The sequence below is a fragment of the Centrocercus urophasianus genome, unplaced genomic scaffold (genome assembly GCF_019232065.1).
Source record: "Centrocercus urophasianus isolate 14NV4802_14NV808 unplaced genomic scaffold, USGS_Curo_1.0 seq_20, whole genome shotgun sequence".
In the NCBI taxonomy this organism is placed as follows: Eukaryota; Metazoa; Chordata; class Aves; order Galliformes; family Phasianidae; genus Centrocercus; species Centrocercus urophasianus.
Genome location: NW_024884756.1, coordinates 140,131 through 156,862, shown reverse-complemented (window position 1 = coordinate 156,862; position 16,732 = coordinate 140,131). Strand labels below are relative to the sequence as shown.

The window sequence follows — 16,732 nt, the reverse complement described above, 5'->3', positions numbered from 1 at the left end:
ACCTTTTTAAGGCACTAAACTGAAAAACACATGGCATATTAGATTTTTTCAAGTGACAATTAACTTGGGACTTGTTATTTACTTTGCAGGTTGAAGAGGCCCTATCAGACAGTCACCAGTGAGCCTTCACCTGCTGACCCAAGCACTCCAGCGCTGGCAGCTCATCAGCCAACCCTGTTCACTGCACGCACAGCCAATGCATGGTCACTCCTTGCTGATGGGTAAGAGCGGCCTCAAAAGAATCAAGTCAGGGCTGGAGAAGACAGCTCCAGCTGTGAGGCTTCAGCTGCTTGAAAATTTCACCTCTCATACTTCCCAATTTGGGCACAACTTCCACTTTTTAAAGGATATCTTCTTATTTCTACATCTGATTTCTTCTAGCTGCTGCGGTTTAACTCTGCTGTGGGAGGGTGTCCTGTGGGGGCCTGTATGTGTGTGATTACAGCCCACCACTACAGAGCCATAGAGCTCTCCAGTCCGTTTCAAGGTTTTAACCATTCCATGTGACTTCAACAGACATCTTTATTTTGACTACTTATATTTAATTATGTTTCCATCAGCACGGATTGCTCCTTTTCCCCTTCCTGGCTATGGTTTTTGCAGGATCTCTCTCCACCAGCTGGGGCCAGGCTCCACTATGAGCTAGCAGCAGGAGTTGCCTCTGGCCCACTCCCACCATGTAGTGTTGGTGGTCAGAGAGGTTGTCTTGGTGCTGTGCTCCCCAGCAGCACTCCCCAGTCTACAGCAAGGCAACCACTCTTCCCAGTGACATTTTCTACACCTGACAAATGTTATATGTTCCCCAACATCCTCAAGACCTGGCATCAAGACCTTGCCTGCTGCCATATTGCAGATCAGACCCACCACTACTGGTCTCCCTGGCTTGGCTTCCTCCTCATTTTCCTGCACAGCAAAATCTCACAGATGTTGTTTTGGGAAGCACAAGTGAGCAGCGGTGACTGCTGTCATGTTGAGCTTGGCAAGTGCTCATTCCCTGTCTGCATGCCAAAGGTGAGCAAGGATCTGGCAGAAGAAAATGGGCACCACTCCCTTGGTGGTGGGAAGTTTCTGTTTGAGAAAGCCACTGCTGGCGAGTACTGCATGTATGATGGTGTTTTCTGTGATTTTGAAAGAAGAGAACCACAAAAGGGAAAATGAAGCCCAGCTGCCAGCAGAAGCAGCGCAGGGAGGTGCTGTGCCACCCACACTGGGATGCCAGGCCCAAGGGAGCAGAGCAGTGCCTGGATGTCCTGGTTTTATGATTTTGTTATTGGTATTCCGCATCATAACATAATGCACTGGTAATTAAAGAGTTAATGCTACAGTTCCGTGGACTGCTGATTTTCTGGGTACCTGGTTCTCAGAAGAAAAGGAGAAGTACATACCCCAGAGGGGGCTTTTGTTTCCATTTTCCATTCAGAGGGAAAAATAAAACTGCTCACAGACCGTGACTCGTCTCCTTCTCCTTTCAGCTCATCTCTGCGTGCCTGCTCCCTAGCTATCTCACCTTCAGCATTAGAATAAAGTCTTAGGTTTCAGACTCTCTCTCTCTTGTTTTATTTGATTTATTAGATTAGCCTCAATTTCTATTATATGGTGTTATGTTATCTTGCATTCTGGTATCTTATTTAGTAAATTAGCTTTCCTCCTCAGATTGTTGCCACTGTTTTGTCTTTAGGTCCATCTCCCATCTCCCTACCCTTTCCCCTTTTCCTTTTTCTCCCTTCCCCTTTCCCGAGGCTTGATATCCATGTGTCCCCCCATCCCATTAGTCATGGAACTGGGCTGAACCAGCCTGTAAACCACTGACACTGTGAGCATGTGGTAACGGAGCAGACACTTCTCACAGCAGACTGTATCTGTCAGCGTGCACACAGAGCACGGCCAGGCTATGCCCACAGTGCAGCAGAGGTTCCAGTCCTCACTGAGCCACAGCTCTGACTCCAGCCAGCCTGCAAGGTCCAGGGCCAGGTCCCTCCTGCCCCAGCTACAAGTGCTGACAAAGGTTAGTGTTAGGAAACATTTCTTCTCAGAAAGAGTGGTGATGCAGTGGCACAGCTGCTCAGAGAAGTGGCAGACTCACTGGAGGTGTTCCAGAACCATGGAGATGTGGCACTGAGGGATATGATGTGGTCAGTGAGCATGGGGGAATGGGTTGGGGTTGGACTTCATGATCCTAGAAAGGTCTTTTTCAACCTTAACGATTCAGTGATTCTGATTTCAAGAATTAGACAAAACATTCCTGCTCGTCCTTCCATCCCATAGCAATCTTTGGGACAAAAACAGTCCTTCACTGAGTTTTTTGGACAGTAAGAATACCTGCTTAGTGATCTTAAAACACTTGCTTCTAAGTTTCCTTGAATCCATTTCCTCATGTCGGTTCTACGACCCAGCCCTGGGCTAAACTCTGCTTCAACCCAGAGCTCCAGGTTTAACCACAGCGCAGCCAACCTCTCCTCAACTGTTTGCAGAAGCGGAGCGCTGAAGGCCCTGCAGCCCCTCAACGGCTTCGCCGCCCGTCCAAGCGCTTCTTGCCGCGCCACAACGAGCAGCCGCACTGGCCCCGCCATCCCGCCCTCCTCCGTCGCCCGCCCCGGAAGGAAGAAGCGAGGACAGGAAGGGAGTGCGGAACGCCGCCCGGCAATCAGCGTCCTCGGAGCAGCGTTGTGTGCGCGCACCGCGTGGCCACGTTCTCTTCCGGCACGCGCCCCACTCGGCCATGGTGGGGAAAGTACGGCGTCCGCGGCTGCACGGCGCCGCGCCCCGACCCCCGCTGCGCCCCGACCCGGCGCCGCCCGGTCCTGGCGGCCGTACCGCGTCCGCGGCGAAGGTAGCGGGGCGGCGGGGGAAGCGGAGTGGAGCGGGGTCGCGCGGGGCTCGCTGCCGTGACGCCGCGCTGGCTCCGATTTGGCTGAAGCTGTGCGCTCGACCCGCGCAGCGGCTCAACTCGTTTTGCAGATAAACGGTGTTTCCCCGCCCGGCGTGTGGAGCGCGGGGCCGCCCGTGCACGGGGCAACACCTCCTCGCGCTCCTTACGCCTTCAGCCCGCTCTGTTCGGTTTCGGCTCGGTCCCTTCTCAAGGACGAGCGATGGGAAGCGAGGAGTCAGCCTCGGGGTGCGGGGGAGGCTCATCTCAGGCTGCGCGAAGGATTTCTGCGTAGAGGGTGCTTGGGGGTTGCCCTGGGAGCTGCAGTCCCCGTCCCTGTAGGTGGTTAAGGGATGTGCGGCTGCGGCGCTGTGAGATGCAAGTTCGTGGTGGGACCGTCTGCTCGGCAGTGGCTGAACTCGGTGGTCTTGCAGGGCTTCCAGCTTTAGTGACTCCGTGATTCTATAAACCAGGGCGGTGGATCCAGCCTGCTGAGGGCCAGGCTGGGAAGCGTATGGGAAGCGTAGATCGAGAGCTGGTGTGCCGCTGGTCAGCAGGACTGGGGCTTACCAGCTCCTCCAGTCAGCGGTAGCAAGGCGATTCCTCCTGTCTGAGCTGCATGTGCGGAGGTTTGATGTCCAGTGGTGGTCCCACACCATCCCTGTGTGGGGTCTGAAGCTTTTGCTTCCTTTTGAGGCACGTCTGGTGGCCACGAGGCGTGCTGCCTTTGTGGGCTGTCCCAATGGCACTGTGACCTGTGATGGCCTGGCGGGTGTCCCTGCTTCTGTATGCACATGGAAGGCTCCTGAAGGTGCCTTTTTGTAGCTCCAGGTGCGGCTTAGCAAAGATATCCAAGGGAGTGGTCGTTGACCATATGGTGAGATGCCATAAGACAGGCCTGGTGCCCACTGGAGGTCCTTGAAACAGAAGATTGAGTTAAATTTTCTAAACGTCCTCATTTTCAGGAAAGTTGTGTGTTGAAGCTGCTGTAGCATTGAGCTTTGCCATGTGTCTGCTTGTGTCTCACCCTGCAAGCCACAGGAGTGAATGAGCCACAATGGTGGTGGCTTCTCAAGGCAAGTGGGCCATGAGTCCTTAGGGGCCCTGGTAGCCCTTAGGTTCACCCCATCCAGTGCTGCTTAGCAGGTCCTTTGTGCACACCATAGGAGGCTGCAGGCCTTGTTCTGCAGTGCCTTCCCATTTCTGGCCATGGCAGGTGGGGTTGATCTGCCAGCTCACACATAACCATTAGGAGCTTTACATTCCATTAGATCTCAGCAGCTGGTAGGCCATTCATGCCTGTACCCTCTTCCCTTGTAGTAAGGACACAGGAACAGCAGTAAATGTTATTTATGCATCTACAGCTTTCCTTTGGGGAGGAAGTAATACGCTACATCATGCTGAGATGTGTTTATAGCTTTGTGCAGTAGTGTGTTTGTGCTGGGTGACTCTTAGTTAAGGCAGTGAGTTCTCCATAGCAAACCATAAAGGCTAGTGCAAAGCTTGGGGTTTAGGAAGTACTGTGTGCTTAAAGGAATGTGATGCTGAAGGTTTGGTGAGTTGCCAGTTGTTAGTCACTCAGTCTTCTTCATGTCCCCTGACAAAAGCAACAGATCAAGAGCCTAAAACCTATCTGCATTGTTCTCTGTATACATACCTATTATAAGTCTGGCTTTTCCTGTGGGTGTTATTCATAATTCAACTAGGAGTAAACTTGAATTCAACTGAATGAGGTAGGATACAGCTACTGGTCCTTTAAGAATGGTAACAGCTTTGGGATCCAGCATGTTGGATGTTGGCAAGGCCCTGGGTGCTCCCCCTGCCTGCTGATAAAAGGCACCTGCATATCACTACTGGAATGTTTTCGTTAGTCCCAGCAGGATGGTATAGGGTTTAATTATCTTGTTTCTAATTAATGCTGCTGGTTGGTACTGACTCCTTGTTAATATTTCTTATCAGGACTGGGACTTCTCATCATCTGACATCTTTTCTGGGCTGACTATTGACCCTGATTCTCTGGTGAAGAAACTTGACTTGGACACCAGAAGCATTGTTTCATCCAAGACAGGTGAGGAGCAGGATCTCAATCTGTAAGTGCCCACAGGACTGTGAGATGCTTTGGAACCACCTGGTGCTGGAGGAAATAACCTTTTGTGGCCAGGAAAGCCATTGTAAGGACCAGTGTTCTGCCTTTGTGCTTCTAGTGTTCCTGCTGTTCGGTAGCCATATCAAAGGTAGGAAGACATGCAGTTAATACTGGAGAAGTATGTTTATTGGATGGAGCTGCTGTGTTTTGAATGGATATGGTATTAAGTTGTGAACATAGACTTGTTTACTTCATTTGGGACTGCATTGGCAGCGTTGGGCCTGGCAGATGTTGGCCTGGTGTCCTGTGCTCTTACAGGACACTGCTCTTTTAAAAGGGGCTTCGGTTTGTGGCTGCAGGACACAGGAAAGCTCATCTACTATCTGTGCTTCCTATTCCCTTGGTGAGGAGCTTGCTTTGGTCTTCATGATAGCTTCTTGGCTAGGCTGTGCGGCTGGAGCCTTCATGTGGATGTCTTCCTGCAGCCAGAGGCCCCCAAGGTATGAGGCGACAGCAGAGTCCAGGCTGTCACCTGGCCTCCAGGCTTCCTCTGTTGCTCTTCTGCTTCACCAGCAGGTGAAATTCATGCCTCCATATTTTGTCAGCAAATCCTGGGGGTTTTCTTTATGCTGTCCAGGCTAATTTGGCATGTTGTTCCTTAGCAGTGCTTTACCTATGGCAACCCAAGAGCAGCCATTTCTCTTATCCTGTCCTACGCTGATGCTGAGTTCTCTGTTCAAGAACTCCTGGATGGAAGAGTTAGGCTCACCAGGGAGTGTGTGGCGAGAGGAGTTGACAAGGAGGAGATGATAGTGGCTTTTGTTTCCTGTTGAACAGGAAGAAAATGCTCTCATTAGCTGCTTAGTGGTAGACAGAACTTCGTATCTGAAACCGGTTCAATAGAAACTGATGGCACAGGTGGTCTGACCTGGTGCAAATGTCTATTTCAAGATATGTGTGACTTCCAAATACTTCATTTGCAAACTTAAATTAATGTATTCTCTCCATGCAGATTAATACTGCATGACTGTTTTCACGTACCAAGTAGTCAGGGCTATAAACAAACCCAGCAATTCCGCAAGGGCTAGTGGGCACCTGAGCTATGGTGAGCTGTGGCTGCAATAGCCCCTTAGTCACATTTTGGACGTAGGGAGGGGGGATGGGAAGGTTGTGTGAGGGCGTTTGCTTGAGATGCTTGTTCCCTGCACAAAAGTCTTGATGAACTGTGTTGTTTTGAGAACACTGAACTTATTGTTTGTAATTCTCTTGGAAAAAGGATGCGTGTGCATGTGAACACGGCCATCTCTTTAATTAAATTAGACAACATGTTAAGGACTGACAGTCTGCAATCCTGGTCTTTCCTTGCAGGCTACAGCTGTGCATGTCTGGTTTATAAATAGACCTGGGCTGCTGGTCACTGTGCACTGCTGATGATGCAGATGTGCAGTGCCTGGCAATGTTTAACTCGCTCCTGAGGCTGTGTGCTGGTGTCTTTTAGATCCTTTGTGCTCCCTTGTACTTTCTAATTGATCAGCTAGAGACAGCTGTTTTTTTAGGCACTTGGAACCATATTTCTAAATTTTCTAGTATTTGTATATTGTATTTCATATGCTTTATCCCATGAATCTGGTCTTTTCCAGTTATCAGTCTAGTCTTGAGAAGAGCTTGGAATTGGGTTTAGCTTTTAGTTGATGTCAGCCTGAAACTCGGCAGTGGTCAAAAAACCCAAATCAGCTGTTCGGAAGTAGGAGGAAAAGAGAACAAACTTGAGGGCGGTTATGCCACTTTATGTGTAAATGCATGTTACCTGCAGATCTTTACTACTGTGTATGGTCCTGCCCTCCTTTTTTCCGGAAATTTAGAGCTGAGCCAGCAGCAGTTTGGAGAAGGGAGAGACAAGGATGGGCAAGAGCAGCAAGGGAGGGTGTGGTGGAAATCAGAAGAGCTGCACAGTGAGGGAGAGTGGCTGCATCTATTCTGTTACAAACCTGGGAGAAGCAGTGAAAAGAGCAAACAGTATACATGCACTAAAACATGACATTTAGTGTGTTGTTTAGAATGCAGTCCTGGCTTTGAACCGATGTATTGACGTGCGGAAATCAAACTCTAACCACAGAGTAGTCAGAAAGCAGGTATGTTTTATCAGCACTGTGCACATGCCGGATGCAGGGGGGATATTCCCACCTAGCCTGCATACTGGAGGGCAAGAAGGGCACATAGTTAAAGAGCAAGCTACTTACATATGCATTACGTGTCCAAGAAAAGGCTTGGTTATTACAATGAATCCCCAAAATGATTGACATTCCTCCCGTACCCCAAGTCTCTGCTCTTTTACACATGTGTATCTCTTAGTGGCCTTTCTGATGAAGGTCATCGTGTTATTTTCTTGGACTTGGGTTAGGATGGAGGATGCTTGGCTGGCTCTGGTTGGTTTTCTCATTGGCCACAACTCTGTTCACCAATCCGCTGCTTCTTCATTAATGTGTGGGTTTACTGTTTAGGCCTGCTACCTTGCATTCCAGAGATAGGATAGCTAATGATGCTATTTGGAAAAACAGGAGACCCACTGTCTGCATTAATTGTCTAAGTCTGTAGAAAAGCATCTGTTATCGGCAGCAAGAACCTGGCTTAACAAGGTCAAATCTGCAGCTGCTGATTCAACACCTCATGAAGGCACATAACTTTTAACCTAACTTTCCTTAATTCAGTATGAAGTGCATTCTGTATGCTTCTGTAGTTTTAGAAAAGGGTTACATGCATTGATGGAGAGGTCCATTGGGTTTTTCTTGCTGCAAGGACTTATCCGTGTTTGGAACATGCTTGGGTACTGGGGAAGCCTGACAGTTCTGCTTGTACCACTAGGGAGGCTGTGTGGGACAACTGGAGCAATAGTGGTGCAGGCTGTGCACTGGAAACCAGCTAAAGAACAGCAGAGCACAGGTTACTCACAAGTGATGAAAGCTTTGTTTACAGGTCCTGTTTTGATGTGCTGGAGTCAGAGAGATGCAGATGTATAGGAAACCCAGTTGCTATGTTGCTGGGGCTCAGGGGGCTATTGCCCATAGGTGTCAACAGGAGAAAAGGCCTCTCTTTCTACTTTATCCTTTTTTTCTTTTTTCTCCTTTTTCTCCATAGTCATTTAACAAAGTGGCAAGCTTTTGCTGCTCTTTTGGCTGTGCTTATTATGAGAAAACAGGGAAGGAGCACAGTACAGAAGTTAGGAAGGTTGACATCTGTAGCAAGGTTAGCATTGCAGTTGCCATCCATGTTCGTGTGTACTTGTGAAGATGTGTGATGGGACTGAAGGGAGATGTGAGACCTCTTGCTTTGGGAGGTAAACTGCTAGTGTTGGTTCTTGTCAACTGAAGTTCCTGCTGTTTTCTGAGGATTTCTGAAGATTCTTGGTACATCTAGTATAGCCTTGTGCCCTGTCAAAACATCTGCTATGCTCTCTGCAATGGTCTTGTTGCTTTCCTTGGAGACAAGGCTGATTCAGAATGCTTGTTGTGTTTGGTGAAAGGTATCAGTTTTTTGGGAAATCTGTAATGTTTGCAGCATGAGAAGGAGAGGGTGGAATTGTAATTCAAAATGTCGCCTAAATGGAATTCATTTCAGTTGACCTTTGCATCTGTGACTGTAGGAGATTGTGGCCTAAAGTGGAAAATATTTTAAAATGAGGAGCTCTGATCCATGCCCTGCTATAAAGCAGACCTACTGCGACTACTTTCTTGTGCTCTGCTTCTTCTCTTTAATTATTAGCTCATCTTAACACAAGATTCCAGATGATTTCCACATGCTTATAAGTGACAAAAGCCAGCAATGTTATGAACATTGGGGTTAAGTCTGTGAGTTATTTGCTGAATGATTGCTTCCTATCAGTGTAGTTTACTTAGACACTGACGTAATGTAAATCAAATTCTTTGCCATAATCTAATCCATGCAAGGACTTCTGTTACTGGTGTGAGAGAATAAATCTCATCTGGGAGAGCCTCTCTAGCGTGGGAACTGAATGTTTCCAATTAAGTCAGAACTAATGGCCTGCCATATGGGGAGCGTATGCAGAATGGAGTTTGCTTCTTGATCACAGAATCAGGGAATCATAGACTGTCTTCAGTTGGAAGGGATCCACAAGGATCTCCAAGTCCAGCTCCTGGCTCCACAAAGGACCACCCAAAATCCAGTCCTTGTGTCTGAGGGTGGTGTCAATGCTCCCTGAGCTCCGACGTCTCAAAGCTCTGGAAAGCTGCTCCATGCCCACCACTCTCTGGTGCAGAGCCTTTTCCTAACCCCAGCATGACCCTTTCCTGATATAGGCCACCACGAGGCCTCCTCTCAGTCTCCTCTTCTCTGGGCTGAACAAACCAAGGGACCTCAGCTGCTCTTCACACACTTTGCCCTCCAGACCACCATCTTTACGGCCCTCCTTTGGATGCTCTCTGATAGTTTTATCCTTCTTACACTACGGCACTTTTCTAACTTGTATAGTATTTTGAGCAGTTCTTCAGCTTTACCTCCGGCATTTTTGCTTTCAAAAAGAGGCCTGTTCAAGTGTGACTCTGGCAGACCACTTGACTGGGAATGAGTAAGTTTTCCTGCAGTTTGTGTTTGCTCCTTGTGTGCCACTGGTGAGCCAGGCAAATGTGAAACACAAATTGAAAGCTTTTGCTTTGTTGGTCCTGGGCTCATTAAGGGTCTTGAAGGAAACTGTAAGGAAGCATGGCAGGAGTTACCAAGACAGGGGACACAGGCTGACATTAGGCTAAGCAGAAGTTGGGTTGGGCCTCTTGGCTTGTTGAAGCCTGGGTCTGCATGAGGTCGTGCAGAGCTACAGCAGAGTTTCAGGCATGCATGCTGTGCTGTTCCCTTCTGTCTTGGGAGCTTTGGTTCTCTGCTGAACAGAATGCCCTTGCAGCACAGGTTTCTGCATCAGTGGTATGAGTAGGAGCAGAGGGGTGAAGTGATGGAGCACCTGGCAGAGGCAGAAATCCCTTTTCCTTTGGAAAAATATGAAGATGAGAGTATAAAATCAGGCCAAGGAAAAACTGGACAGCTTGGAGTTGGTCTTACTTTTCCTCTCTCATGGATAACTTGTGGGTTCCTTCTGTTGTCGAGTCTGCCTTTGCAGAATTACTAGCTGGCCCACTCTGCACCTCAGTCTCTGCTGTGGTGTTCCAGATTTGCTGGGTATATCAGATAACTGCTTCCTTCTCTTTGGACTCTGTAGCTACTTGTCCAATTCCCTTCTCCTTATGTAGCCTCAAGAAAGAAGCAGAAAACCTGCAGTTGGCAGGTTGGCTTTGTGGCCCTGCCATAGAACCATGTATTAAGTTCATGTGATGTGATGTGTTTTCCTGTGCTGATATTTTTTTTTTTTCTTTTTTTTTTTAGATAAATGGTTTGCCAGGATCTATATGATCATCTCTGTTTTCAGCTTTGCACAGTGTCTGGGCTTTCTGTTACTGCTGCAGTGGATTAGCTGTCGTGTTTGTTGCTTGCTGAATTGCACCTGTGGCCAGTCTCCTGTTACTCTTTATGAGCTCTAATAGGATACTAATCTTTGTGTCTTGTAATTCATTCCTGTCTGTTCCTTGTATTTCTCTTTGTCTGTGTCCCCTGAATTTTGCAGCTTTTTCTCTTCTGTCCTCACCTGTCATCACATTTCTGCATGAAATGCCTCTGTATGAGTCAGAGTTGTGCTTCTGGTAGGAGCAGGTTTCTTCTCTTGGGAGGATGTTTGCTGTCTTACTCCACAGAGTGTGGTGTAGGTTTGGCCTTTCTGCTGTGTCTAATGCTGATGCTGTGCACCTTTTTTAAGCAAATATTTGGTCATATGGCATAGCAAGAACAGGCCGGAGGTGCTGGCAGTATTATCAGCACAGACGTTTTGGACCTCTCTGTACGTCCTGTGCAGCCTGCTGCCTGCTATCTTGTGCAGCTTCCTTAAGGCATCTAAAGCATCTCTGTTTTCTTGTGCATAGTGCTGCACCTGCCTTGTGCAGATGGGTTTTCAGTTTTGTTTTGCTTTTTTCTTTCCTGGTGCTTTAGAGTGTTTAGAATTTGAAAGACTGAAAACATCCTGTTCTGTTTTCATTAATTCACCCTTTCTGAATATCGCTTTTAAGCCTTTACTGCATTTTCTTGATGCAACTGTAGGGTGTTTTTAAATCTTCTGCTTGTGGTGACTATTCTGTACATCCCTAGCAGGGAAAGCTGCTGGATCTTAATGATTCTGCTGCTGTCAGCTTTCTTCAGCATTTAATTCTGGGCCTGTCGCTGCCTTAATCTGTTTCCCACTCCTCTGATAGGATAGGGCACCAGTAAATTTGCAGATTGAGGGTGAAAGTAAGTGTCCTATGAGGAATGGCTGTGTGCCTGTGTGAATGTGATATGCTGTCCAAAGCAGCAAGATATTCCTGCTCCATCAGTGTCTTTGTTATTAACTGCTCAGATGTTGGTATCTGTGAATTCTGGGAATAACAAGATGCTCTCTTTTGCTGCTATCAGTGGTAGCATGTTGGCAGTGCTCAGTTGTTTTACACTGAAACCATTTGTAACATCTTTGAAAACCTCTACTTGGCATATTGCTGCTCCTGTAGAAGAAACTGCTGAGTACCATTTGAGGTGAGATGTCCTGCTTTCATGGCTGGGGAACTGGATGAACCTGGGCACCCAGACTCCATTAAAGAAAAGTTTGAATAAAGCTCAGCCTTGATCATTTGAAGTTGTGTACCTCTCCTTTGCTTGCCTCTCTCTTTTTGCCCATTGTGCAGCCTGCATGGGTCAGGGATGTGTCCCCAGACTTTAAGTTGGGCAACTGTGTCAGGCAAGCTGCAGAAGTTTGGTTGCAGATTTCTCTCTTCCCTGACCATGCTGCCTCATTCCTTTTCCTTTCCCAGTGCTGGCCAGCTGTCTGGAGGAGCTGTTTCCCACTGAAAGCACATGATGTTTGAATGCATCTAACTGACATGGGCTGTGCAGAGCTGAACCAGTGCTAGGTAGAGCTGCAAACCTTAAACTGGCCTACAGATTGGTTGGCCTCCCTAAAAAGCACTAGAAGACCCTCACTTTGCTGGCTTTCTCTTCCTCCTCTTTGGCTATTCTTGTCTTTCTTACCAATGCAAATCTTTCTCAAACAGTAGGAATAAATTATTCTTATGCATCTAGATTTTTACTTTTTTTTGTCTTTCAAGATGAGAATCTGAAGTGGGAAAGAAAGAAAGCATAGTGGGAGTTGTTTTTTTTTTCTATGATGTTGTATGTGAAAGTGCAAGTAGCCCCACCCAATTTACAAGAAAGCAAAAATTCCTAGAAAAGGGGTGATGCTGAGTAGGGATTATACAGGAAATGTGATAATCTTTACTTCTTTCCCAGCCCCAGATTGATAACTGGGTATGGAAAATGGCTGTGAATGACTGCCCGTGTGTCTGTGTCTTTGTCATGTTGTCTGAGGGAGTAGTTCGTCTGTCTTTTTGCAGAAGTGCAGTCAGTAAAACACTGCTCACTTCCAAGCATTGAACTGAGTTGCAGCTAAACTTTTGTTATTGTACCCCCACTGGCCTGACACAAACTGCGGGATACTCTGAACAATGTGAATGGGATGGAGTGCTGATTGGCATGGAACAGATGGAGCGCAGTTCATTTTTTTATACAGGAGCAAGTTGAGAACGTGAATCTTCTGGAGAAGGAATGTTTTAAAATATATTACATATAGTATATAATATAATACAATATAATTGGAATTGGAGCTAATAAATCAAATATAATGAGAGTGTCTGAAAGCTGGAGGCCTTACTCTAATGCTGAGATGAGATGGCACCCACAGCCAAGAGAGGCCAGAAGATATAAAAGGGGAAATAGGGAGTGTTGGGTGACCAACCAAGGTCTTTATCTGTTCCCCCTGAGCGGAAATGATAGCAGAACAGTGAATAGTCTCCTGGGAATGTAGTAGTTCTTCTCTTTTGGGGCAGATAACTGGACCTGGAGCACTAACTTTTTAACCCCCATTGCAGTACATGATGTTATGATGTGGAATACTGATAACCAAAGATTGTAAAACCATGACATTTGATAACTTAGTATGCCACTTTATTAGTAGGCTTATAGGCTTGATGGTAGTTGTAAATCATTTCAGGCCTAGAACTATTGGCAGTTTGCTTTTGACTATGGCTTTATGTGGGTAGATTTCTTGACGTGGCAATTTATCGTACTCCCTACCTCACTATTTTTGGCTGAAATCCTTTTAATTTTTTTTTTTCCTATGTCTTTAGGTGCTGTTCTTACATTAAGAGAGTTAGATAACCTTGTAAGGGTAATTTTGCTCTCTGACTAATAAACAGACCTTTATAGAGCTGAATGGTGTTTGAGAGGAACTCTGACACTGACGGATGGTATGGGAAGCCTCTCCAGATGATTTTAATCTGCGGCACCCTCCATCAGAAGTCTGTAGATTGCAACAAATCACCGTGATGCCAGAGGACTCTTCTACTGTTGCAGAAGTTTAAAGGATGAAAACCAATGAGGACCCTACTTCAAGAATCAAGCCGTCCAAGTCCTGAACTGCGTGGGACTGCTTGACATTGAAAATGGTGACCCATTGCAGGTAGCTTAAGTGAAAATTTGGAATACAGTGGGAATGCTACTGTAACTTTAGGATACTGGTGCCTCACAAGTAATTCAAGGAGGAAGTCCACACTGGTTAAAATCAGTTTAGTAATTCACTGTGCTATGTGAGGCCCTCTGTGAGAATAGCTGTGTGAAGCTCCAGCTTAATTAGAGTCAATGCAATTAAATGAGAAGAGCTAAAATGAATGTCTGAAATCTGTGCTGCTTCAAGTGCTTTGACTTCTGGAAACAGCGTTTCCGTGTTGTGAGTGCCTTTTGCCAGACCACGGAAATCTGTTGTGTTAATATTTATGGAAGTAATTAACTTTTTTTTTTTTTCCTTCCCTTCCCTATGGCTGTGGCTAAGTCCTTATTCTTAGTATTAACATTTTAAAAACGATTCTACAATTAGCTTGTGGTCATGGATACTCATTGCCACACAAACAATAACATTTTCCAGAGTGCCTTGAGCTGCCAAGATGTTTGCAGTCTGGGAGAGGAGGACGTCAGTAGCAGGAAAAGTCTGAAACAAATCTTCGGAGTTTGTACAACATGTCAGATCATTCTGAGTGCATTTTCTGCTTGATTCCTGTGACTGTGTGACATTCACCGCCTATGAAGGTGGGAGTGTGTGCATACGTGGATGTAAGGGAGGTGAGCCCGGCTGCTGGAGCTGCTGTAGGGCTGAGAGCTGTACTGCTGGGGAATCATGAAACCGTAGAATCATTAAGGTTGGAAAAGACCACCGAAGTCATCTACTCCAAACATCAACCCATCACCGCCATGCACACTAAACTGTTTCCCTCAGTGCTACGTCTACCCTTTTCTTGAAAACCTCCAAGCAGCAGCTGTGAAGCTGCATCCTCTGGCCTTTGTAAGACTTGAGTGCTCTAGTGTGTGGTTGTTAGGTCCAGCGTCAGTCCCTTGTGGCATGAAGGGGCTCTGCTGCATTGAGACTGTTGCATCCAGATCAGGTATGATGGGCATAGCAGCTTGTGTGTGGTGCAGCATCTTGCTCTGTGAGATTATGAATCCCAAAGCCTTAAAAGGATACTAATGTAGCAAGGGTTTCTCCTCCTTTAATGCGGTCAGACATTGTTACACAAAAATAAATCAACCCTGCTTAGGAGAATACTGGAGCTGGAGAGGGTTACCAGCAAAAATCCTTGTGTTGTTGTTTTAATGTTACAGCCTTGGCATAATTGAGTTACACAATTACAAATGCTTCAAAGGAAAAGAAGCCTGGTTCTGCACTGGTGGCAAAGATACCACCCAACATTGAGTCCAAGTAAGGAAACTGTCCCCTGAGACATGGCAGGAACAGTTACACACTGAGTAAAGTGAGAAAGAAAAATCCCATTAGGGGGAGGAAGTGACTGTGGGGAGAGCCAGGTTGACAGCTCTGGAAGTTGAGAGCTCTTTCCTTGTCACCAGAGCATGTATGGAGTTGGGTCAAACTGTCAAACATATTTCTAAAATACATACCCTGGGAGTTTAATTTTTAATGTACGCTCTACTTAGAATATTGGTAGAGACTGGTAAAGGATGGATGGGAAATCTCCTTTCTGGGTTTTCCCTTCTGACTGGCTTGGTCGTGCTGGGAAATGTCCATGTGAGGAACATTATTCTGCTTGGGTATTCTTTCTTTCAAGGGTCTTCTGTGCTAAGATTGCCATCTGTATAAATCAGATCGCTGGATTACTAGAGACAAATCTCTGCTTTGCCAGTGTAGGTCTTACCTGAATTATGAGCTGTGTATTTAATAGTAGAATTCTCAAGAGCTGATGTCTGTCATTCAGACTAAGTCTTTAATGTAAGTATGTATTTAATGGAATAGTCTCACTTGATTTGTTTGTTTTGTTTTAGTGTAGAATCAGTTAACAGGGGCACTCTGTAATCTTCCAGTTACCCTACTGATGGCTCATAAGTTATAATTATGGGAAAACGTAATACTCATGTGGAGCTTTCTCCCTCAGTCCACCAAAATTGCAATGCGCACTTAAAAAGAAGAAGAAAAAAAAAAAGGTATAGAGTGCTGGTTTCTGTGCTGAGATCCATTCTGCTCAGGGGATCCTTGGAATACAGAGGTAATAAAAGACTATTTGTGAACAATTTATGGGGAATATTTTCTTTACACTGGATGAGTGCAACAACTTGAAGTCTGTTTGCCCGCTGACTTTGTCCAGAAGTGGCATTATTGATGATCATGTGTGGCATAACTGGTAATGGCACAGCATTTGGGTTTAGCTTTTTACTCAATTGGCTTATGGAAAGAAAGAAAGAAAGAAAGAAAGGGTTTTGTTTCCTTGGTTTTTAATAGGGGGAGTTTTTTGTGCAGTAAATCTTGATGGACATGGTCTAAGCTAAATGTAGGAAATGAAAATACAGAAGGATTAAATACAGTGAGTTCAAAAATACTCTGGGTAGTTTGAAATGGTAATTTGGGCAGATTTTTATTGAACTGGCAGTGTTACAAGTATGCCATGAAGCTAACCACAGGACATGAATTGTGCAGAAGAATGCACAGATGTTCAGGCACAGAGTCGGCTTGCAGGTACTCTGGAAGCCATATTGACAATAATTACAGCAAAGCAATGTGTTTCAGGGGGTCTGGGAGGATACGGCAGGGAAAATGAGAAAGGCCAACTCCCTTCCTGGCCCACTGGCATTGCTTGCTTGATTGCATGCGAGAGGCGTGTGAGTAGTCAATAGATCTGCTTAAAGAATGTGGGCTTCTGAGTTATTTTGGACATTCACGCTGTACATGGCTGTGTATGTTTGTTCTTTGAGCTGATTTACTTCTGATGCATTTCGTAGTTATTTTTACTCATTTTTGTTTACATCTGTTTTCTTTAAATTCCTTTTGAAAGAAAGATTATTTGTAAATTCAGGTCACTGGATGTTCTTACGAAACTGGGAAAGGGCGTCTCTAGCATGGATGGAACATTTCCTAGCTGCTGCAGATACGGGATGTGTCTGTGTGTGCGGGAGTTATTTTACAGTGTATTTCAAGTAAAAAAATCCTGGTATGCCAGCCAACAGAGGTACAGACTGCAGACTGCAGGAAATCTGCTGGCAGAAGCCATGATTCTGAGTTTAAGTTACTTTGTTCGTTAACACTTTGAACTGATTCTCAGTGATACTTTCAGCTGTCACTGGTGGCTCTTGTTACAGGTTCA

General features: G+C 46.0%; 1 protein-coding gene across 3 annotated transcripts; it reads left to right on the top strand.

Moving 5' to 3' along the window:
* The first annotated feature begins 2,646 nt into the window (after nt 1-2,646).
* On the top strand, nt 2,647-15,634 carry LOC122162130 (protein FAM207A-like). Of its 3 annotated transcripts, none has more exons than XM_042822144.1 (3): nt 2,647-2,830; nt 4,826-4,934; nt 10,341-12,068. In XM_042822144.1, the coding sequence occupies exons 1-3, from the start codon at nt 2,720-2,722 to the stop codon at nt 10,493-10,495; spliced, it is 375 nt and encodes a 124-aa protein (XP_042678078.1). In that variant the 5' UTR covers nt 2,647-2,719; the 3' UTR covers nt 10,496-12,068. The 3 variants fall into 3 exon arrangements, with proteins under 3 accessions (XP_042678078.1, XP_042678079.1, XP_042678080.1); XM_042822145.1 differs by lacking the exon at nt 10,341-12,068 and adding an exon at nt 13,289-15,634 and having other exon boundaries at nt 2,651-2,830; XM_042822146.1 differs by lacking the exon at nt 10,341-12,068 and adding an exon at nt 13,220-13,303 and having other exon boundaries at nt 2,652-2,830.
* The last annotated feature ends 1,098 nt before the right edge of the window (nt 15,635-16,732 follow it).

Coding starts and splice junctions, on each gene's coding strand:
- LOC122162130 (XM_042822144.1), top strand. CDS start 2,720: ATGGTGGGGAAAGTACGGCGTCCGCGGCTGCACGGCGCCGCGCCCCGA. Junction 2,831..4,825: donor GTACCGCGTCCGCGGCGAAG/GTAGCGGGGCGG, acceptor ATTTCTTATCAG/GACTGGGACTTCTCATCATC. Junction 4,935..10,340: donor CATTGTTTCATCCAAGACAG/GTGAGGAGCAGG, acceptor TTTTTTTTTTAG/ATAAATGGTTTGCCAGGATC.